The following is a 23,204-nucleotide window of genomic DNA, read 5'->3' on the forward strand; positions in this document are numbered from 1 at the left end:
TATCCCACCCCATTCAACCTGGGTTCCTGGAGTGATGCAAGCTGGCCGAGCCCCCACCCTGCAGGCCCCGGACTGTTGTCTACCCTCTTGCCTGGATGGCTTTTTCCTCTGCCTCCCCACCCTTCAAGGCCCAACCCACACCCTCCCACTCCTGGATGACGCCCCTCCCTGATCCTCACCATCCTTGGATACTTGGCTGTGAGTTCGTCTCCAGCCTGAACCAGAGGTCAGCTGAGGGCCTCTCTGCACCCCACCCCTCCAACGCCCCAGCTCCTAGGCTTTGTGTGGTAGGTACCTGTGATCACACGACCCCAGAAAACCCTCTAATGGGAGGTACTGGCCCAGCCACGAGCTCAGCTTTTGCCACCTTTCTACCAGCATCCGGTCCACACGCTGGCCACCCACTAGGTGTGTCACGTGCACACCCACAGCCAGGGCCCTGGCTGCCCACCAGTGGAGGAGGGTGAGAGGCACACCACCCTGCCCAGTAAAAGGGTCCTTTATTTCCACGTTAAACAGAATTGGTCTGTGCTGCTGCCCTACCCCTGCCCCTGTCAGGGGAGCCATGGGAGGGGGCTGAGCCCACAGAGGTGCCTGTCTTCCTAATGCCAAGGCCTTGCCATCTGCTGGAAGAGGGCCTGGGAGAGGGAAGGATGCCAAGAGGAAATGCTGAGGTGTCCTGGGCAGAGGCTGGCATGCGGGCCTGGCCACAGGGCGATTCCCAGGCAGGACAGACTGGAATGGCAGCCAGGCTTGCACACCCTCGTGGCCTCCCGCATGGCAAGTGGTGCTGCAGGGATGGTTTGGAAAGCGTCAATTAAAGGTCAACTGGGTTGCTGGGGGCACAAAGGCGTGCTCCTGGTAGCCTGAGCCCCCTGACCTAGGCGCTCTTGGGCCTGGCTCTTTGGATAGATCACATGCTGAAGTGGGTACAGGCCAGGGCGGGCCATTCCCTCAGGGCGTCTGGTGCAGTCCCAGGACCCTGAGAGGGAAGCATCCAGTGAAGCCAGTGACACTCCTGCCAGGAGTGGGCCTTGCTCTAGCCGGACTAGCAGGCCTGGCCATGGCCTCAGGGTCTCAGATTCCACTGCTGAGAACCCTCCCAGGATCTTGCATTTCTTGGCCTGTTGGTCCTCTGGCTGTGTTGGGCTGTGGGACGTGCATGCAGCAACACAGGTCAGGGAGCTGCCGTGAAACACAGGGCAGCCAGCTCTGGGACTAGGGACTTTGGCTGTTGCTGACCCCCTTGATCTCTGCAGATCTGCTGAGACCTCCCTGCTGTCTGGAGTAAGTGGATGTAGCACCCCAGGGCATCTCATGTAACAACTTGCCCAACATCCAGAGGGTGCCTAGCACACAGGTGGCTCTCACAACAGCTGTGGACTGTAATGTGTGCGGATGGTAAGTTGTAGACTGGATGGACCTGAACACATGTGGGTCATACACACAGACATGCACCCTCACGTGTGTATGTTATTGACACTGGGGTGTGCCTGTTTATGCATGTGCAGGGGTGAGTGTGCACTGATACCCGGGTGAACTGGGTACGCACATTCAGTCCTGCTGGCAGGGAAGAAGCCACAGACAGAATCGGCAGGGAGTGTGACTATTCACGTGGGGGCGAGTTCACAGCAGCCGGCTCCGGGGCACGCCTGTGTGGGCACACCTGTGGGGTAGTGTGCACACCCCGGATCATGTAAACAGCAGGTGGGGGAGTGTGTGCCGGAGATCTGGGCAGTCCTCACTGCCAGCTGGCACAGTTCTCGGGCAGGCTGTGCAGAATGGCCTCCAGGTTCCGTTTGTCGGCACGGATCTCGGCGAGGTCGCTCTCGAAGCCCTGGATCTGCAGCTCCTGCAGCTCGGATTCCTGCTCCAGCAGCCTGAGTTTCCTCTGCAAGGCCCCCCGGGAGTCCAGCTGCAACCTCAGGCGTTCTAGTGCCCACTGAGTCTCGTTCAGGGCCTGGGCTGGGGCTTGATGGGTGTCCAGTGACCCTGTAGTGGGGCACAAACAGCCTCATTGTGAGCCAGCAGCCCTGCAGGCCCCAGGGCACCCCCCAGCCCCTGAGCCTCTCCCCAGCTCAGGCCTCCCAGGATTCCAACAGCCCGCCATCCACCAGGGAAAGACGGGGACCAGAAGGTCTGGGAGGTGGGTGAGGAACCATGCATCCCAACAGGCCCCTGGGCAGACTCGGGAACATCCTCCTGGGTGACACTTGACAAATGTCATTTTCGTTGATGGTTTTATTATTATTGTCAAAAAAGAAGGCCTCCAGTGAGTCCTCTCTGAGTCTTAGTTTACTCATTTACAAAACAGTGTGGGAAGGAGGCCCCTGTGATTTTTGCCGGCTCGAACATGCTGGCTCAGTTCACGGACACACGTATTTACAGATGCTGCCTGTGGGCCTGGATGTGGGCAGTCACTGGGGTAAACCACAGGGTCTCTGGCTTCAGAGCGAGGCAGTGAGGCAGCTGGATCAGGGACTGCAGGCCTGGAAGGCAGCAGCGGGGTCCTGGTTCTGGCCCCTGTGTGTCTTCACACTACTTCCTGGGGTTAAGGACTTCTCTGTGTCTCCCCAAGCATCGACCCTAACCCTAACCCTAACCCCAACCCCAACCCTAACCCTGGGGCCAGGTGCTCACATTAGAACTGCTAGCAATGGTGATGGAATAGAATCTGCAGGCTGCCTCTCTCCCATCTGGCCCTTGTCACCTTGTCCCTAAGTGTAATGTTTAACAGAAAGATGGATCTCAGCCAGGTGGGAGAGTGATGGCAATGGGGAGGTAAGTCCAAAGTGGTTTCTTTTTTTTTTTTTTTTGAGATGGAGTCTCACTCTGTCACCCAGGCTGGAGTGCAGTGGCACAATGTCAGCTCACTGCAACATCCACCTCCTGGGTTCAAGTGATTCTCCTGCCTCAGCCTCCTGAGTAGCTGGGATTACAGGCCCACACCACCACGCCCAGCTAATTTTTGTATATATGTATGTATGCATGTATGCGTTTATTTATTTATTGAGACGCAGTCTTGCTCTGTTGTCCAGGCTGGAGTGCAGCAGCACAATCTCGGCTTACTGTAGCCTCAGGTTCAAGCGATTCTCCTGCCTCAGCCTCCCAAGTATCTGGGATTATAGGCATCTGCCACCACGCCTGGCTAATTTTTTGTATTTTTAGTAGAGACAGCGTTTCACCATGTTGGCCAGGCTAGTCTCAAACTCCTGACCTCAGGTGATCTGCCCGCCTCAGCCTCCCAAAGTGCTGGGATTACAAGTGTGAGCCACTGCGCCTGGCCTGATTTTTCTATTTTTAGTAGAGACATGGTTTCACCATGTTGGTCAGGCTGGTCTTGAACTCCTAACCTCCTGTGATCCACCCACCTTGGCCTCCCAAAGTGCTGGGATTGCGGGCATGAGCCACCGCATCCAGCCCCAAGTGGCTTCTTCTAACCCCACAGGATTCCACTGGGCCCCAGGGCTCCCCAAGGCCCTGGATCTCCTGGGTAAGCAGCTGCAAGCACCAAGCCAGGGTGCAAGAGAAGGCAGAGGGGAGCCAAGGCCCTGCTGACCTGGGAGGACCTCAAGTGGCCCCACTGCCCACAGCAAAATCCAAACAGCCTGGTCTTCGAAGAGATTCAGAAATGGGTTACAGCCCCCATTCTACCTGCCCAGGCTGCCTAGGGCTCCTGGAGCAGGGGCCAGGCATGTGCTGATCATTCCGCATCCCCAGGCCAAGCACAAGGCCGACACAGAGTGTGACAAGTGAATGAACGACAGTGACAATGCAGGAAAGGTTGAAGAGAGTGTCTGCTCCATGACAGGGCCTTAGGTGTCAACTAGGGGCTACCTGCACGCACTCTGAGTCACTTGGACCTGCAGGTGAGCCATGGCTTCCCCACCAGCTGGCTGTGGGACCCTGGGCACATTATCTAAACTCTGTACTAAGCTGGGTGTGGTAGCTCTCTCCTGTAATCCTAGCACTTTGGGAATCTGAAGTGGGAGCATCCCTTGAGGCCAGGAGTTCAACATCAGCTTGGTTAACATAACGAGATGCTGTCTCTATAAAAAACAAAAGTAAATAAAAAATAAAAATAAACTCTCCACATTCAGTTTCCTCATCTGCAAAATGGCAAAAGAGTAACTGTCCTTGCCTAAAAAAGTGAGTATAAGAATTCTGTAAGATCACATGTGTGAATAGCTTAGCGTGGGCCTGGTGTCCAGACAACGTGCAGAGCGTGGCAATTCTCCCTCCTCTTATTACAAATGATAATTGAAAATGCATGCTGCCACATGGGTGAATCTGGATGACTTTCTGCTAAGTGAAATAAGTCAGTCAAAAGAAGACAAACAAGGCTGGGCACGGTGGCTCACGCTTGTGATCCCAGCACTTTGGGAGGCCTAGGCAGGAGGATCACTTGAGCCCAGGAGTTTGAGACCAGCCTGGGCAACATAAGGAGCATATTTTTTTGTCTCAAAAAAAAAAAAAAAAAAAAATTCACTGGGTGTGGTGGTGCCTGCCTGTGGTGCCAGCTACTTGGAAGGCTGAAGTGGAAGAATTGCTTGAGCCCAGGAGTTTGAAGCTGCAGTGAGCCATAATTGCACCACTGCACTCCAGCCTGGGTAACACAGCAAGATCCTGTCTCCAAAAAAATTTTTCAAAGTACAAATACTGTATGATTCCAATTATATGAGGTCCCCAGAGTAGTCAAATTCTTTTCTTGAGACAGAGTCTCACTCTGTCGCCCGGGCTGGAGTGCAGTGTTGCGATCTGGGCTCACTGCAACCTCTGCCTCCCAGGTTCAAGTGATTCTCCTGCCTCAGCCTCCTGTGTAGCTGAGATGACAGGCATGTGCCACTATGCTTGACTATTTTTTTTAATATATCTTTAGAAGAGACAGGGTTTCACCATGTTGGTCCAGCTGGTCTCAAACTCCTGAACTCAAATGATCCGCCTGCCTCAGCCTCTCAAAGTGCTGGGATTACAGGCATGAGCTACTGCGCCTGGCCCAGAGTAGTCAAATTCATAGAGACAGAAAGTAGAATGATGGCTGCCAGGGGCTGGGGGAGGGAAATGGGGGGTTAGTGTTTCAGGAAGACAGAGCTTCAGTTGGAGATGATGAAAGTGTTCTGGAGATGGGTAGTGGTGACGATCACACAGCAATCAATATACTTAATGCTGCTGAACTGTACACTTCAAAATGGTTAAGATGGAAAATATTATGTGTCTTTTACAATTTGAAAAAATACATGCTCTTCTTTTCAGTCCAACTGCCCCGTCTGCTATCTCCTGAGCCTCCCCACAACACTGGGCCTCTGGGACCTTCGTGCCTTGGGAGGTGCTGTTCCCTTCATCCAAAATGCCTCCTTGCTAAGGCCCGTCTTGAATCTGACCTCCTTCCTACGAGCCGCTATTTACTCACTCTCAGCATACACCACGCACTGTGGTAAGCGCTTTCTAAACCACCCCATTGTTACTCCCATTTTCCAGATGGGGGATCCGAGGCTCAGAGAGGTGGAGTGACTTGCCCAAGGTCTAAGGGCCAAAGAAGGGACGGAGCCAGAGTTGAATCTTGGTCTGATCCCAAACCAGCACCTGATGCTACATTTTCTGCCATGATTCTTCTTCTCCTGAACCCTCAGCTCCTGAGGGCTGATCTGCTCACCCAGTGCCTGTAGGTGTTCTTGACAACGGTGAGTTTTCTGTGTGCCCCCCTGCCCCACCCCCAAGAATAGAGGCCTCTGGAGGCACAAAGAGTTACTCGAAGTGAACTCACTTCTAGAGGCCAACCCTGTCTTACATGGCACAGGGGGTTGGGCGTGGTTATAAATGCTTGTGATTGACCACAAAGATGGGGATGTGGGAAGCATGGTGATGAGGACGAGGAGGAAATCTTCCCCAGGACTGGAGCTTACAGGAAGATCTGATCCTAGAGGTGCCCCACAGACCCAGGGGTTCAAGGCCCAGCCTTGGGGCCTCCTTACCCAGCCTGGCAAGCAGCTCTGACAAGGCCTCGATGTCCTTCTCCAGGGAAATGCGTGATTCCCGGATCTGCTGCTCCATCTTGCTCAGCCCAGCACCCACCTTCCAGGGGGAGAAGGAAGAAACAGCTTGAATGGCACCCCAACCCTGGCTGCCAGGGGCAGGAGGCAATAGTGTGGGGGCCCTGTCACACGTACCTGCTCAGCTTCCTCCAGCTCCTGTCGGCGTGCTTCAGAATCCAGCACCTGCTGGGACGCCTGTTGGAGCGTGGCTTGCGTCTGTCTGGTGAGCCGGCTGGCACGGTGGTGCGCCTGGTTCCCCTCCCTCAGCAAGGCCTTGGCAAGCTATGGGATGGGTGGCAGTGGCAGGGAGAAGAGGTGAGTGCAGTAAGTCCTTTTGGAGGTAAATAGCTCTTATGGCAATAATGTCAAGCAGTCTGTACCAGGCAGATCATTCATTCATTCATGCATGCAACAAATACGTACTGAACGCAGGCTAAGTGCTGGGCGCAGTGCAGACTGCTGGATACCACACATTTCTCTCAGGAGGAGAAATTCCCACTATTTTACAGATGAGGAAACAGAAGCACAGAGGGGAGGAGGGGCTGGCCAGAGCCCAAGTGGCATGACAAGAGATCAAGCCAGGGGGCTCCTACAGCAAATCCAGCACTTTTCCTAGGCACCATAAAGACAGTTTTCTTGGTGTGTGAGCAACAGAACCAGCAGCAGAGCTGGGGAGATATGCAATGATTAGAATTTGGCACCAATTTTTAAAAAGCCTAGTTAAAATCAGCCAGGGCTGGGTGCAGTGGCTCATGCCTATGGTCCCAGCACTTTGGGAGGCTGAGGCAGGAGGCTTGCTTGAGGCCAGAGGTTCAAGACCAGCCTGGGCAACATAGTGAGACCCCAGTCTTTTTCTTTCTTTCTTTCTTTTTTTTTTTTTTTGTTGTTTGAGGCAGAGTCTTACTCTGTCGCCCAGGCTGGAGTGCAGTGCTGCAACCGGCTCACTGCAACCTCCGTTTCCCAGGTTCAAGTAATTCTTGTGTCTCAGCCTCTGGAGTGGTTGGGACTACAGGTGCTCAACACTATGCCCGGCTAATTTTTTGGTATTTTTAGTAGAGACAGGGTTTTACCATGTTGGCCAGGTTGGTCTCGAACTCCTGACCTCAAGTGATCTGCCTGCCTCGGCCTCCCAAAGTGCTGGGATTACAGGAGTGAGCCACCACAACCGGCTGAGACTCCACATCTCTACAAAAAAAAAAAAAAAAAATTAGCCAGGCACAGTGGCACAGACCTATCGTCCCGGTTACTCAGGAGGCTGAGGCAGGAAGGTCACTTAAGCCCAAGGGTTTGAGGCTGCAGTGAGCTGTGATTGTGCTACTGTACTCCAGCCTGGGCGACAGAGACCCAGTCTCTACAAAACACACACACACACACACACACACACACACACACACACACACACACGCAAAACTTAAGCTGGGTGCAGTGGCTCATGCCTGTAATCCCAGCACTTTGGGAGGCCAAGGCAGGTGGATCACCTGAGATCAGAAGTTGGAGACCAGCCTGGCCAACATGGTGAAACCTCGCTCTACTAAAAATACAAAAATTAGCCAGGTATGGTGGAGCACGCCTATAATCCCAGCCACTCTGGAATCTGAGGCAGGAGAATCACTTGAACCCAGGAGGCAGAGGTTGCAGTGAGCTGAGATGGCACCACTGCACTCCAGCCTGGGCCACAGAATAAGACTCTGTCTCAAAAAATTAAGAAACAAATTAAAAACAAAAAGGCAGGTAAAATAAATAAATGCAAACTTCAAAATAACAAAAAAGAAAAGAAAAACCTAGACATTGAGGCAGGAAAGCCCGCAGACCCAGGTGTAAGTCCTGGTTAAGTTCATGAGCCTGGCTGCACCTCAGCGTTCTCACCTGTACAATGGGGACAGCAATGAGGCCTATTTTGTGAGGAACCCACAGGCTCACCCCCGTGAAGTCCCTGAGCTAAATGCCTGGGCCCACTGAGCAGTGAGTGAGTGCGGAGTAGTCAGCACGGATGTCGGGAAGGGGCCCACGGAAGGGCGGTTCCCCCAGGAGGCAGGAGGCCACTATTGTCACAGCCACCACCCTGACCTTGGCACTGTCCTTGGCCAACACCTCTGCTTCTCTGCCCTTCTTCTTGGCACTGGAGGAAAGAGGGGCCGCGTTTCCTAGCATCCTCTCCGCCTGCTTGGTCTTCTTTCTCATGTCTGCAAGGAGTCTGTCCCTGACGGAGTCTGCCTTCCTCTGCAGTGCCGCCTGGTCCTTGGGCCGAGGAAACTGCAGCTTCATTCCTGCAAACCCGGCTGAGGCTGGGTCAGGGGAACTGGGCTCACACCTCCAGCGCCTCCCAGGCAGCCGCTGGCAGAGCTGCCTGGCTGGCCACAGACCCCTGGACAACGAGTGGAAGTTTGAGGTGCACGCAACCTGCGTTATCACCTTCTCAGGCTTATCCAGGAGGAAACAAAAGCAAGCAAGACACAGACATACTGCTCGGGGAATTCTGAGATGGGTATTCATTCTATTAGGATGTCTACTAAAGTCAAGGAATTACGTGGTGGTCCATGCTGGGGCCAGTGATGGGGGCTAGCACAGTCCACGGCTCAGTCTGCTCAGCTCGGCATTTTCATGTACCGCCTATATCTAAACAATCCTTTGAGGCAGTGTATAGTGATGGGTAAATCACAAATGGATCCTTACCCTGAAAAACCAAGAGTCTGATGTAACTGGAAGGATGAGGAAGGACAGAGAAGGAGGAAGAAGTACCAGAAAATCTGGATAATGACATTGCAGAAACCAAATGTTTGATTGATCACTGAGCTCTTAAAGCAATCAAGACAAAAAGGGAAATGTTATAATTCTTTTTTTATTTTTTTTTTTGAGACAAGGTCTCACTCTGTCGCGCAGTGGAGAGATCTCAGCTCACTGCAACCTCTGCCTCACGGGTTTAAGTGATTTTCCTGCCTTAGCCTCCTGGGTAGCTGAGATTACAAGCGCACACCACCATACCCGGCTAATGTTTTTTTTTTTTTTTTTTTTTTTTTTTTGTAGAGATGGAGTTTCACCTTGTTGGCCAGGCTGACTGCAAATTCCTGGCTTCAAGTGATCCACCCACCTTGGCTTCCCAAAGTGCTGGGATTACAGATGTGAGCCACCACACCTGGTGGAAATGTCAGAATTCCCATAGATTTTATTATCCAGTAAGAAGCAGTTTCCTTCTTGGTAAACAAAGAGACTATTTCCTTTCCTTTCAGATAACATTCTAAGGGAAATGTAGTCAGATGTGGTGGCTCACACCTGTAATCCCAGCTACTCTGGAGGCTGAAGCAGGAGGATCAGTCCAGGAGTTCGAAACCAGCCTAGGGAACATAGTGAGACCTTATCTCTACAAGACGACAAAAACTTAGCTGGGCATGGTGGCACATACCTATAGACCTAGCTACTCATGAGACTGACATGGAAGGATCACTTGAGGCCAGGAGTTGGAGGCTATAGTGAGCTATGATTGCACCACTGCACTCCAGCCTGGGTGACAGAGTGAGACCCCAACTCAAAAAAAAATTCTAAAGGAAGTTTATCATCAAAAGAACTGATTACAGGCCGGGCGCCGTGGCTCACACCTGTAATCCTAACACTTTGGGAGGCTGAGGCAGGTGGATCACCAGAGTTCAGGAGTTCAAAATCAGCCTGGCCAAACTGGTAAAACCCCGTCTCTACTAAATATACCAAAAAAAAAAAAAAAAAAAAGCGGGGTATGGTGGTGGGCACCTATAATCTCAGCTACTAGGGAGTCTGAGGCAGGAAAATTGCTCGAACCCAGGAGGCGGAGGTTGCAGTGAGGCGAGACTGTGCCACTGCACTTCAGCCTGGGCGACAGAGTGAGACTATCTCAGGAAAAAAAAATAATAATAAATTACCGATTACAGTGGACAAAGTCAATTTTTAAAATGAATGAAGCCTTCTAATCTTTGGGGGCATAATATTATAGAATTGTTCTACCCAGAAATTAGATCTGCTTTGCTCCTTTTTATACAAAATTGATGTTTCTCAACATGTATTCTGTGGAACCCTAATTCTCCACGGTGTTAACATTAGGGGGAAGTGTCAATTAAGTTGAAAGTGAAGCAGGTTTCTTTATTACAGGCCTTCTCAGAGCCTTTAATATTCCCAAGTGCTCTCTGTAAGACCTCAAGAGGATGCTGCAGCAAGAGACAGTTGCTAAACTTATTTGAAGACAAGCCCTCTCTTGGCAGAGCGTATCATAGGCTAGGAGACCCCCGGCTACACCCTGGGGAAAACTGCTCCACAGTTCACTTTGTGAATTTTCCTTTTATCCTGAACACCAACTGAGCACAGCCTAGCTGGTGGTAAGAGGGGGTGTCTCTAAAATGGGATCAGAATGGGGAAAAGAGCCTGGGGTTAGAGGGTTGAGGTTAGCCCTCTTGTGGATTATGGGAGCAGTGCAAGGAAATTTCCATCCACTACAAACAAGAACGTTCTCATTCTCAGAACCCCGACAATGAGAAGATAAACCCTTGTAAGGTAGTGAGATCCCCATTGTAGGAGATAGGCAAGCTGAGGGTGGATGAGTCTACTGCTAGGTGTGAGATTTGCACCAGATGACCGTAAGACCTCTTATAATTCTAATGTTCTAAGATCCAAACATTCCATCCTTATAAGTCATTGAATGTACCTTTTTCTAAATATGACTCTAGATACTTAAGCACACACGGCCACGCCTTTCCCACAGGAAGTCCCCAAACGATGGGTGACTAGGACTTCAAGCTGCCAGGAAGCTGGGGAACAGAAGCACTGACCAGCCCATCCTCTGCCCCAGAGGGGCTGGGTCCACAGCTAGAGCTCCATCTCTTCTGGGCAATGGGCAGGGTTGGGGAGGGAGGCCACAGAACCAAGACAACAGCAGAAGCCTAACTTCTGGCCTCAGACCCCAAGAGATATCTGGGGTTCAGAGTATGTTCCTTATCCAGCCTGTTGGATAAGGAGCCACAAGTAAAGGATGAGGGGGCTTCTCTCTGGAGCAAATTGGATATCACAGAAGCCCATTGCACAGGTGGGTACTTGTAGAATTGTAATACTTGCTGGCTTCTATTCCCAGCTTAGCTCTGACCCAGGGATGAATAGCATTTCCTTTCCTCAGCCTACCCATCTGCAAAATGGGGGCACTTGGCCCTGTTTTCCCAAAGCTCAAAAAAGGGCCTGGAATGGCATCAACCCAAAACTCCTTCTAAAGAGAAACTCCATCCCCTTCCCATAGCCGCAACTCAACATTGGACCCGGACAGCCATATTTGTACCAGATAACTAACTGGAGCCCAGGCCAGAGTGGACTTGACCTGGGTGGACAGCCAATGATGTCAAACTCTCCTCTCACTTGGTCTGGAGGGGCTCTGCATGTGGTCTGATGACCTGGGGTGTATAGGATAGCCACATGGATAAGTCCAAGGTGAGTGATGTATGAGATGGGGCAGGATCCTGAGAGGTGGAGGGAAAGTCCACTTGGCTTAATTAAGCCCACAAGACCAGACTCCTGTCCCCTGAAAGCCTGCCCTGGCTGAGGCAAGAACTGAGCGGCTGTCAGGGGCGTTTGTGCATCACAGAGCCTAGTGGTCAGCTGGACTCACGTACCTTCCAGGTCAGCCAGCAGAGTCCTGGCTCCCATGACGGTCACTGTGGCAGCCTGGACAGACGAGGAAGCCTGGGTCAGGGCGGTTCTGGCCTCCTGGTGTAGCTGGAGAGAGATGAGGAGAGGCTGGGCAGCTGGCTCCACAGGTGCAGGGCCTGGGGGCAGCTCAGTGGGCACCAAACCCACATATATGGGTGCCCAAATCATCACCAAATCCCTGACTCTGGGTCACGTTGTCCACCAGGAGCACCTGATCTGTGCTATTATATAAAAGTTGAACCCTGAATATCTCCCAAGAGATACCTGTCCACAAAATCCCAGAAGAAAACTGAAACACTAGGATTAAAGGAATGAGAACAGCCGGGTGCAGTGGTTCACGCCTGTAATCCCAGCACTTTGGGAGGCCAAGGCGGGCGGATCATGAGGTCAGGAGATCGAGACCATCCTGGCTAACACGGTGAAACCTCGTCTCTACTAAAAATACAAAAAATTAGCTGGGCGTGGTGGCCGGTGCCTGTAGTCCCAGGTACTTGGGAGGCTGAGGCAGGAGAAAGGCGTGAACCCAGGAGGCGGAGCTTGTAGTGAACCAAGATCATGCCACTGTGCCACTGCACTCCATCCTGGGCGACAGAGCGAGACTCCGTCTCAAAAAAAAAAAAAAAAAAAGGAATGAGAAGAACACCTGAACGTCTCTTCAGAACATGTTCTATTGGCCATGCACAGGGGCTCTTGCCCATAATCCCAGCACTTGGGGAGGCTGAGGTGGGCAGATCACTTGAGGTCAGGAGTTCGAGACCAGTCTGGCCAATATGGAACCCTGTCTCTACTAAAAATTAAAAAAAAAAAAATAGCTAGGTGTGGTGGTGCATGCCTGAAATGCCAGCTACTCGGGAAGGCTGAGGCAGGAGGATGGCTTGGATCTATGGGGCAGAGGTTATAGCGAGCTGAGATCAAGCCACTACACTGCAGCCTGGGTGGCATAAAGACTCCATCTCAATAAAAAGAGAAGAGAAGAGAAGAGGAGAAGAGAGGAGAGGAGAGGAGGGGAGAAGACAAGACTGCTCTACCTCAGTAAGTAGATGTGAAAATCACAAATCTGTTTATGACACACCTTGACTTATGGAAAATCAGTTTCTTCCCCGCTGCCGCTCAACAGGACTAGATCCACTGAAAGAATTTGGGTTTGATGGATGAGAAGGTAAACAAAATATGCTTCATCCACACACTGGAATATGACCGAGCCTTAAAAAGGGAGGAAGTATAGATCCAGGCTGCAAGGCAGGTGAACCCTGAAAAGATGATGCTAACAGGAGGAAGCCTGACACCATCGGTACGTATTACATGATTCTGTTTCTGTGAAAGAGCTGGACGAAGGAAATCTACAGAGACAGAGAACAGAGTGGAGGCTGCCAGGGCCTCGGGAGTGGAAATGAGGAGTGGCTGCTGAGTGGGCATGGGGTTAGGGGTGGTGAAAATGTTCTGAAACTAGACTGAAGTGGAGGTGGCACAACTTTATGAATGTGCCAAAAGCCATTTAATCTAAGATGGGTGTTTGTATGCCATGTGAATGTCACTGTAATAAGAATAAATAAATAGTAGAGTTTGAGGAGCCGCCTAGTACTGCCTCAGGCCTATTCTGATTGCTCATGGGGTTGGGAGGAGGACGAAGGTATGAGTGCTGTGGTGGGGTGAGGCATCAGTACATGCTGGGGCCTGGCCCTGACTCCTGGGGAAGTCACCTCACTTCTTGGCACCCTCACCCTGGACGAGGGCAGTGGACCAGATCAGCAGGTGCTACCCCGGGGCAAAGCCAAGCTCCCCAGGTAAGTGCCGGGCACTGGGCTCTGCTCTTCAGATACATTCTCACGCCTCACAGACAGCACCCTTACCCTGTCTTTAAAAGGAATGGAAGCCAGGCGTGATGGCTCACACCTGTAATCCCAGCACTTTGGGAGGCTGAGGCGGGGGGATCACCTGAGATCAGGAGTTCAGCCTAGACAACATGGTGAAACCGCATCTCCACCGAAAATACAAACAGTAACTGGGCGTGGTGGCGCGGGCCTGTAATCCCAACTACTCTGGAGGCTGAGGCAGGAGAATTGCATGAACCTGGGAGGCAGAGGCTGCAGCGAGCCAAGATCGCACCACTGCACTCCAGCCTTGGCAACAGAGTAAGAGTCTGTCTCAAAATAAATAAATAAATAAATAAATAAAATATTTTTTTTAAAAAAAAGGAATGGGGCTGGGTGTGGTGGCTCATATCTCTAATCATAGCACGTTGGGAGGCCGAGGCGGGTGGATCACTTGAGGCCAGGAGTTCAAGACCAGCCTGGCCAACATGATGAAACCCCATTTCTACTAAAAATACAAAAAAATTTAACTAGACACGATGGCACGCACCTGTAGTCCCAGTTATTCTGGAGGCTGACACAGGAGAATCACTTGAACCCGGGAAATGGAGGTTGCAGTGAACCGAGATTACACCACTGCACTCCAGCCTGGGCAATAGAGCAAGACTCTGTTTCAAAAACAAAATTGAAAACAAACAAAAATATTGGTACAGCTGCCTTGGAAAGTGGCCACTTCTTTGCAGCTTTCAAATGAGCCATGAATGAACTAGAGAATGAACTAATGAATGCAGGCATGAGCGAGAACGATCCCAGGATGGTGGGTGTGGCCCCGCGTGCTGCTGGTGCTGTCCTCTGTCGGTCTGTCCATCGTCTCTTCTCAGGGTATCAGGGTCCCCTCCCCTGCCTCAGGCTGCATGTGGAGTTTTGCAGGAGATACCACAGGGATGCACAGAGATACCTTTCTTTTTTTTTTTTTTAGATGGAGTCTCACTCTGTTGCCGGACTGGAGTGCAGTGGTGCAATCTCAGCTCACCGTAACCTCTGCCTCCTGGGTTCAGCAATTCTCCTGCCTCAGCCTTCCAAATAGCTGGGACTATAGGCATGTGCCACCACGCCTGGCTAATTTTTTGTATTTTTAGTAGAGACAGGGTTTCACCATGTTAGCCAGGATGGTCTCGATCTCCTGACTTGTGATCCACCCACCTCGGCCTCCCAAAGCGCTGGGATTACAGGCGTGAACCACTGCGCCTGGCAGGACAGAGCTACTTCTGTCTCTGCCCTTCTCCCTCCTGCAACCCTGACCGCAAGTCACCTTCAGGGTAGCCCCAACCTCTCCCAGGTCCCCCGCTTTGAAGCTGACCTGTGTGAGGGGCTCTGTTTGCCGTAGTGCCGCCTGGGCAGCAGCCTGGAGGGTTCGGGCAGCCTTGGTGGCCATGTGCTGTTGTGATGCAACTGTCTTCTCCAGGGTCTTCGCCTTCAGGCCCAGGTCTTCGGCCCAGGACTTCTGAGGCTGCAGGGAGACAGTGGGCTCAGGCAGGGCCTGGCAGGAAGGGCAAGTGGCAGATTCTTTACTTAGGGGAGGTGCCCTGCTGGACTGAGGCATCGGGTCTGCCCCTGGCTGCCAGCCCAGAACCCCAAGCCTCCTGAAAACCTGATGAGCTAGCGGATGCCCCAGGTAGCTCAGAAGCCCAGAGGAAGGAATAGCAGGGGTGGGGCTTTGTGTGGACCCTAGGAGGCAGAGGGGCCAGGGCAAGAGGAGCCAGGCTGGGGAACCCCTCGCTTGGGGCTCGGATGACAGCCCTACCAATTTCCAGCTGTGTGGCCTCCAGCAACCCAGCCAACCTTCCCGACCCACACTGCCTCACTGCAAAGTGGGAACGCTTCCTCAGCTCCACAGTCCCGAACTGAGACCTGGGGGCTGGATGGCTTCAGAATGCAGAATTTCCCAGACTTTAGAGGAGAACCGTGCAGGTACTACATACGATCGAACACCCTCAGCGGTGTTGGAAGCAGAACCTGGGCTCGAACACACTAACAGCTGTGCACCACTCTCCACACGCCGTGGGAGGAGCAAAGGCCTCAAACAAGCAGCCTTGGGCATCGATCCGGGTTAGCATTTGTCCCAAATGCATTTGTATAAGCTGAATTCTTTCATGTTCAGTTTCTGAGTTTTGGGATTTCAGGGTTACTGAATCGACACAATGGACCTGATTCACACAGAGGTGATGAGTATAAGGTGATGGGCACAGAGGGGCCGGCCAGCTACCTCGTGCATTGCTCCCCAGTCTCTGTCCAGCTCCCATGGAAGCAGCCTTGAAATAAGCTAATGGGTGAGTTCCATGTGACAGACTGAGGCTGAGGGAGGGAAAGTCCTTGGCCGAGGTCACAGAGCTGGAGTGGCAGAGCTGGAATTGCATCCTGTGTCCATCTGATGACATTGCTAATGTCATTGTAAGGAGGAAGAGGCCCCAGCCTTGACATTATCATCAACAGAGAATGGTTGGGCTCTGACTCTGCCAAGCCCCATAGATAGGTTAGATCATTTGACTTAGCTGTGATATAGTTAAAAATGAGCCGCGTCACCTGCCTCTGCCTGGGTCCCACTGGTTTCTCCAGATGCTGTAATAGGTTTGTTGTTTTTTTTTTTTTTTTTCCTCTTTTTTGAGATGGAGTCTCGCTCTGTCACCAAGGCTGGAGTGCAGTGCTGCAGTCTTGGCTCACTGAAACCTCTGCCTCCTGGTTCAAGCAATTTTTCTGCCTCAGCCTCTCTAGTAGCTGGGGTTACAGGCACACACCACCACACCTACCTAATTTTTGTATTTTTAGTAGAGATGAGGGTTCACTACGTTGGCCAAGGTGGTCTCAATCTCCTGACCTCAAGTGATCCACCCGCCTCGGCCTCCCAAAGTGCTGGGATTACAGGTGTGAGCCACCGTGCCCAGCCTCCAGCTTCTATAATAGATCCTCCCGACCCCACACAGAGCTCTGAGACAACTGAGCTGACCAGAGCTCCCAGGGAAGCCAGCAAAGCCAGGTACGGGGCTGTATCTGCGCCAACTTGCTGCACCGTGGCCAAGACGCTTTCCGCTTCAGGCAGCACCTCTGCCATAGCTGTCCCCAGTGCTTTCTGGGCCGCCTGGACCTCCTGGTACCTGGGAGGAAACAGAGGCCATGAAGCTGGGTGCAGAACTAGCCCTCCCCATCCCTGTCTGGGTCCCAGGCTGGAGCCATTGGTTTGCAAAGGCCTCTGCCAACTTCCCAGGCAGAATAGCCCTCTGTGGGGTCGGGACAGCTGCCTCGGAAAGTGGCCGCTTCTCTGCAGCTTTCAAATGAGCCAGACAGGCTGTGAAAGGGCCACATTCTTGTTTCTGCATCATTCAGTTCAGCCACACTTTGCTGAAAAGGGCTCTGCTTGGTTTCCACTCAAGAATCACATGTTTGCAAATGTTTGGCTCTTCTGGGTGAATGGCGAAGAGGAAAATGCCCGGTGAAGTGGGGAGCACAGTGGCCCCGACCCTGGTCCTGGCTCAGCCATGCCCTTTCCGGAGACCTTGGGCACATCCTCCCCACGGATGAATGGAGAGCCCTGGGCTGCAGAATCTCTGTGGGCCCTTTTGCCCTGATGGGCCCGTGGTCTATAACCAATCAGCTCAGATGGGTTTTCTGTCCTAACCAGCTGCCCACACCCTGTCCCACCCATTCCTCCCTGACAAGGGCACTGCTGGGGTGGAGACCTCTGGCTTCCCTTCCATCCTTTACTCTTCCTTAGAGAGCCAGCGCCCTGCCCCTGGAGTGGGTCATGTGACCTCCCCCAGCCATGCCAACTGGCTCAGGGCAGGACATCTGATCTAAACGGAGCCAATCCCATTCTCGTTTAGGAACGTCAAGGGGCTCAGCAAGATGTTGGGGAGTCTCCATGGACCTTTAAACTGAGAAGGACAGAAGGGGTCACCAAAGCAGAGAAGCAGAGCCGGTTGTCTGCAGAGGCAGAGACAGAAGCTGGTGCCGTAGAGGAGCTCAGAGGAGCTGCCCTGGGCTGGGGCGCAGGGGCCAGGGGGCGCTCAGGGAATGCTGCAGAGGGAGAGCGAGGGATCTGTTGCTCTGGGTTTCAGTTCTCGTCCCTTCTCTTGAAGAGGCTGAGTTGCACACCCCTGCCAGGCAAAAGTGGGTTACTGCGACTCACCACCGAGTGGCCCAAGACCCTGTGGCCCCACTCCCAGTGGGATGCAGACCCAAGACACCCCAAGACACCAACGACAAAGAATGTCGGGACTCAAGGGAGCTAGCCCTGGAAACAGCAGCCTCTGGCTAGGCCCTGTCGGCTCCAGGAGGCCAACCCTAAAGTTTCTACCCACAGCTGGGGAGGCCTCACCTGTCCTCCAGGTCCCGCTGGGTCTCTAGGGCCATCCTTCCCTCCAGCAGACTCCAGAGAAGTGTGTAGCTGGTGTTGGAGGCGAGCAGGGCCCTCTGAGCAGTGGCTGCAATCTTGGTGGCGGTGTCTCTGTGGCTGTGTGAGGACACCCACCTGAGCATCACCAAGGGCTCGCAGGGAAGGGGCCCAGGACCAGAACTACGCCCCCTACTACACAGGCCTCCTGCTGCCCCAAACAGAGGACAGCCACAAAGACAGGTACTCCTTTTCCATCTTCCCGTGTTACACACTTCAAGGACTGACAGGAAAGGTACTCCATGCCCTGTTCCTGTTACATAGAGACATGGAGTTTGTGTCCGTTGTCTTGGCATAAGGATTAATAGGATTTTTTTTTTTTTTTTTTTTCTGAGACAGAGTCTCACTCTATTGCCCAGGCTAGAGCGCAGTCGTGTGATCTCAGCTCACTGCAACCTCTCTTCCCGGGCTCAAGTGATTCTCCTACCTCAGCCTCTCGAGTAACCAGGATTACAAGTGTGCACCAGCTAATTTTTGTATTTTGGTAGAGACGGGGTCTCACCATGTTGGCTGGTCTTGACCTCCTGTCCTCAGGCGATCCACCCGTCTCGGCCTCCCAAAGTGCTGGGATTACAGGTGTGAGCCACCGCACCTAGCCAGGGCCTTATTTTTTTCTTTTTAAGAGATGGAGTCTTACACTGTTGCCCAGGTTGGAGTGCAGTGGGTACCATCACAGCTCACTGCAACCTCAAACTCCTAGGCTCAAGGGTTCCTCTCGCCTCAGTCTTCCAAGTAGCTGGGACTACAGGTGTATGCCACCATGCCCGGCTAATTTTTAAAATTATTTTGTAGCAATGGGGGTTTCACCATCTTGCCCAAGTTGGTCTGTAACTCCTTGCCTCAAGCGATCCTCATGTGTCGGCCTCCCAAAGTGCTGGGAATACAGGTGTTAGCCACTGTGCCTGGCCAATAGGACATTTTATCACACATGAAAGCATCTCAGCTTGGACAATAAATTGTACAGTCACCACAATGTAGTCAGCATAGAAGAGAGTGGTCACAACAGCTTGGGTTTGAACCCTGGCTTTATTGCTTCCAAACTGGGTGTCCTTAGGAAGCTCCTTAACTTCTCTGAATGTTCTCCCATCTGTAAAATGAGTCTAAGGTCCCTGGAGTGTAGCTCAAGGAGAAAATTGTCACAGATCTTGTGTTTTTAGGATCATAAGCTGCTTTTTTTTTTTGAGATGGAGTCTCACTCTATTGCCTAGGCTGGAGTGCAGTGGTGTGATCTCAGCTTACTGCAACCTCTACCTCCCAGGTTCAAGCAATTCTCCTGCCTCAGCCTCCCAAGTAGCTGGAATTACAGGCACCCACCACCATGCCTGGCTAATTTATGTACTATTAGTGGAGATGGGGTTTTATCATGTTGGCCAGGCTCGTCTGGAACTCCTGACCTCAAGTGATCCACCTGCCTCAGCCTCCCAAAGTGCTGGGATTACAGGTGTGAGCCACTGTGCCTGGCCTTAACCTGCTTCCTTTTCTTTTTGAGACGGAGTCTCGCACTGTTGCCCAGGCTGGAGTGCAGTGGTATGATCTCAGCTCAGTGCAAGCTCCGCCTCCCGGGTTCCTGCCATTCTCCTGCTTCAGCCTCCTGAGTAGCTGGGACTGCTGGTGTCTGCCACCAGGCCTGGCTAATTTTTTTCTGTATTTTTAGTAGAGACAGGGTTTCACCATGTTAGCCAGGATGGTCTCGATCTCCTGACCTTGTGATCCACCCGCCTTGGCCTCCCAACGTGCTGGGATTACAGGCTTGAGCCACCGCGCCCGGCCTTAAGTTGCTTCTTAAAGGCAGTGGATGAAACAACCCAATGTCTGTGAACAGAAGACGGATAAACAACATGTGGCATTTCCATACAATGGGATATTATTCAGCCATAAGAGAAGCAAAGCACCCATCCATGCCACAGTGTGGATGAGCCTTGAAAACACTGGGCTAAGAAGCTAGTGGTAAAAGGCGACACACTGTGTGATTCCACTTCTGTGAAACGCCCAGAATAGGCAAATCTATACAGACAAAAAGTAGAGCGGTGGTTCCAGGGCCTGGGGAGGTAAGGAGAAATGGGGGCTGATGGCAGATGGGTCCAGGGGTGTTTTGGGGATGATGAAAATCCTGAAATTGGTTGTGGCGATGGCTTTGCAACCCTGAGAATATAAGGAAACCACTGAATTATCCAGTGAGACAGTATCTCACTCTATTGCCCAGGCTGGAGTGCTGTGGGTAAAGGCCTCTGTAGAGTGTGAACTATACCCCCAGTATAATAACTTGTATATTATACAACTCACACAAACAGAAAGCAGGCGGATGCTCTCCGACGCCTTCAGTCAACCAAGCTTTGCCCCCAACATCTCTGGACTCCCCTTGCCTGCCCCGCCACATACACCAGTATGACACTGCCCCCACCAGACAGCTCTTGTAATATCTGATCCCAACTTCTGGGTGGGGGCACCTATGGGGCTGACTCTGACTCAGGAATCCCCAGGAGAAGGGCCAGGCACAACCTCACCATGTCTTGGGACTCACCTCCTGGCGAGGGCACGGGCCTCTGTGGCCAGGTGACTCCATTTGGTGGGCTGGCCGGGACCATCCTGAGGAATCTCCTGTAGAAAGGAGAGGAAGAGAGGAGGAAACTGACTTCCCGTCCCCGAAGGGCAAGGGCCACATCTGGCCCAATTGTGAGGCAGAACTGGATGGCACTAGTCATTCTATAAATGCACAAAGCTGGCCACGACATCGGCATCCAGTGAGCGGAGTCCTAGGATACAGAAACACCAATATGGATGCTGCCCACCGCTTACTGTGTATTCAGTCTACTCGGAACATGCCTCGCCCTTTGCAAACGTCCTCTCGCTGAATCCGCGGAGGAGGTACTGTGTGATCCCCATTTCGCAGATGAAATGGAGCCTCCCAAAGTGGGGAGACATACCCAAGGTCACCAGGTCAATGGGAAGGCTGGGGCAGGGACCAATGCCCAGGCTTGGTGTGTTTGGGTAGGGGGGTCCCCTGGGATACCAGAGACGCAAGAATGGCAGCTGCATGCAGGATCTCCTCTTCCGAGGACTCCAGCACTGCCTCCAGGTCTGCCAGCTGGGTGCAGGTGTTCTGGGCTCCGGCCTGGGCACAGTGGGCACCCTTGCTCAGCCTCTGCAGCTGCTCCCGGGAGGCCTTCACAGCACCTTCGAGGCCCATCATCTGTTCCAGGAAGGCTTCCCGAACTCCTATGGGAAGCCCACAGCCCGGGGGTCACAGAGTGGTGGAGACGTCACACAAAAGCCCCCACCCCCAGGGGTCCCCTTCTGTGCCCTCCATTCCCCAGGCATCAGCAGCCCCGAGCACCAACAGGTAGTCCCAAAGGCAGAGGCTCCCCATTTTCCAGATGCAGGCTGAGGCCCAGAGAAGGCAAACAGGATCCAAGGTCCCACCCACAGTCAGTCAGTCATAGAAAGGGACCGGGAGAGACCCAGGCCTCCCGGGGCCACACAAGCAGTTCCGGACCCCTCAAATCAGCTCTAATTCACCATGTGGCTCACGTGGGCATTTTAAGACATGGTATCTGATAGCCCCTATTTCCACAGTGAGTCCTGCTAACAGGTTCTCAGCTCGCCTCTGTCTGGCTGCTAAAGAGTGTGGTGCTTATACACATAAAACTTCGCAAAGGAATCCAATCCATTTCAGCGCCTTTCCAGGTTTCAAGGCCAAATTCCTCCTGGCTTTAGTGACAGGTCCCTTCTTTTTTTTTTTTTCCTTCCCTCCTTCCCTCCTTCCCTCCGTCCTTCCCGGCTTCCCTCCTTCTCTCCCTCCCTCCTTCCCTGCTTCCACTGGTAGAAACAAGGTCTTGTTATGTTGCCCAGACTGATCTCGAACTCCTGGGCTCAGGCAATCCTCCTGTCTTGGCCTCCCAAAGTACTAGGATTACAGGAATGAGCCACCACACCTGGCCCTCCTTCTTTTTTCTTATTTACTCATTTATTAATATTTTCTATGTGCTGAGCACTGTGCTGGGCTACGGCAGTGAGCAAAACGGCCCAGAATCAAGACAGCAAGACCCTCCCAGTCGAGCCTCTGGAGCAGCACCTCATGACCCTTGTGGAGTGAATAAATGAATGAGCCCAGCCCCATCCTCACTGAGCTTAGAGTCTGGGTAGGGCAGGGGCATGGGGACAAGGACTGATATTCATAAAATTACAGGTGGGCTAGGGACACTGAAGGAGAGGCCCAGGGCAACAGGGCTGTGTTGTGAGGGTCCCCAAAGCATCCGACAAGACCAGACAGCAGGCACTGGGGGCCTCCCCTTGCCTCCCACTCTCCCACTCTGTGCTCCCACTGTACCTGGAAGCAGGTGGTGGCCCTGGTAGACATCCCCCCTTGGGGCCTCTCCCTGCAGAATGTCTAGTGGTCCCCAGGGACTGCCACAGTTGGACCCTTGCAGCCACCCCTCCATCAAAGTCAGTTTGGCCTTCAGCTTGGCTGCCTGGAGAGGACAGGAAGCAAAGGTGTATGAGGCTTCTGGCATGCAGGTCCTGCCCAGACATTTCCCCCGGCTTCTACCCTGCCACTCTCCCTGTGGGTTCCCTTCTCCAAATCCTTCCCTGGGCCTCAACGCTAAGGGTATGCCGCACCCCTGAGAGCCAACCGTGCCCACCCCATGGTAGCTGTCCCTTCCCCTCCCATCCCCACGGCACCTGCTGACACCACGGACCACACTGCTGTCCTACCTCGAAGGGAGAGAGGAAGGGATGGGAAGGGATGCCTCAGGAGGATTTCTGTCTGTCCTGTTCGCTGTGTTCCCAGGACGCCACATGGAGAAAGCACGCTATGGACACTGGCTGAATGTGCTACGAACGTCCCCTAGCCCCGTCTTTTCATCAAACAATAACTGCATTTACAGAGCACTTCCTTGGAGCCAGCCTCAGCACGAATGCCTGCCATGCCCCAGTCTGATTCCCCCTGTCACCGCTCTAAGTGGCCAGCACAGGTCCCGGGTCCTGTCCTCCATTCCCAAGTCCAAAATGTTCTGAAAAGCCACAAGGCGTTCCATTCCTCACTCGAGCAAAACCTGAACTGAAATAAACCTATTCTGAAAAAGGCTACTTGTGGTCTTCATTTACCCACTTGGTGGAAATAGTCATCTGTTTTCCTGCATAAATATCACCGGGCTTGACTCTGGGGGCTGCCCATTCACAGTGGGGGATTACGTGATATTCAGTGCAGCATGTCTTTTTTTTTTTTTTTTTTTTTTTTTTTTTTTTTTTTTTTTTTTT

General features: G+C 52.6%; 1 protein-coding gene across 1 annotated transcript in view; it reads right to left on the minus strand.

Moving 5' to 3' along the window:
* Nucleotides 1-483: 483 nt before the first annotated feature.
* The window catches only part of LAMC3 (laminin subunit gamma 3), an 86,029-nt gene continuing 63,308 nt past the window's right edge, over nucleotides 484-23,204 (minus strand). Inside the window, exons 18-28 of the mRNA XM_023217220.2 lie at nucleotides 22,273-22,414; nucleotides 20,956-21,161; nucleotides 20,467-20,543; nucleotides 17,871-18,005; nucleotides 16,503-16,650; nucleotides 14,859-15,008; nucleotides 11,651-11,753; nucleotides 8,100-8,299; nucleotides 6,168-6,314; nucleotides 5,973-6,072; nucleotides 484-1,992 (exon numbers count right to left, since the gene is read on the minus strand). Coding sequence (XP_023072988.1) covers nucleotides 1,742-1,992; nucleotides 5,973-6,072; nucleotides 6,168-6,314; nucleotides 8,100-8,299; nucleotides 11,651-11,753; nucleotides 14,859-15,008; nucleotides 16,503-16,650; nucleotides 17,871-18,005; nucleotides 20,467-20,543; nucleotides 20,956-21,161; nucleotides 22,273-22,414 — 1,659 coding nt within the window. The 3' untranslated portion in view covers nucleotides 484-1,741. The remainder of the gene's footprint in view (nucleotides 1,993-5,972; nucleotides 6,073-6,167; nucleotides 6,315-8,099; nucleotides 8,300-11,650; nucleotides 11,754-14,858; nucleotides 15,009-16,502; nucleotides 16,651-17,870; nucleotides 18,006-20,466; nucleotides 20,544-20,955; nucleotides 21,162-22,272; nucleotides 22,415-23,204) is intronic.

The sequence above is a fragment of the Piliocolobus tephrosceles genome, chromosome 14 (genome assembly GCF_002776525.5).
Source record: "Piliocolobus tephrosceles isolate RC106 chromosome 14, ASM277652v3, whole genome shotgun sequence".
NCBI lineage: Eukaryota > Metazoa > Chordata > Mammalia > Primates > Cercopithecidae > Piliocolobus > Piliocolobus tephrosceles.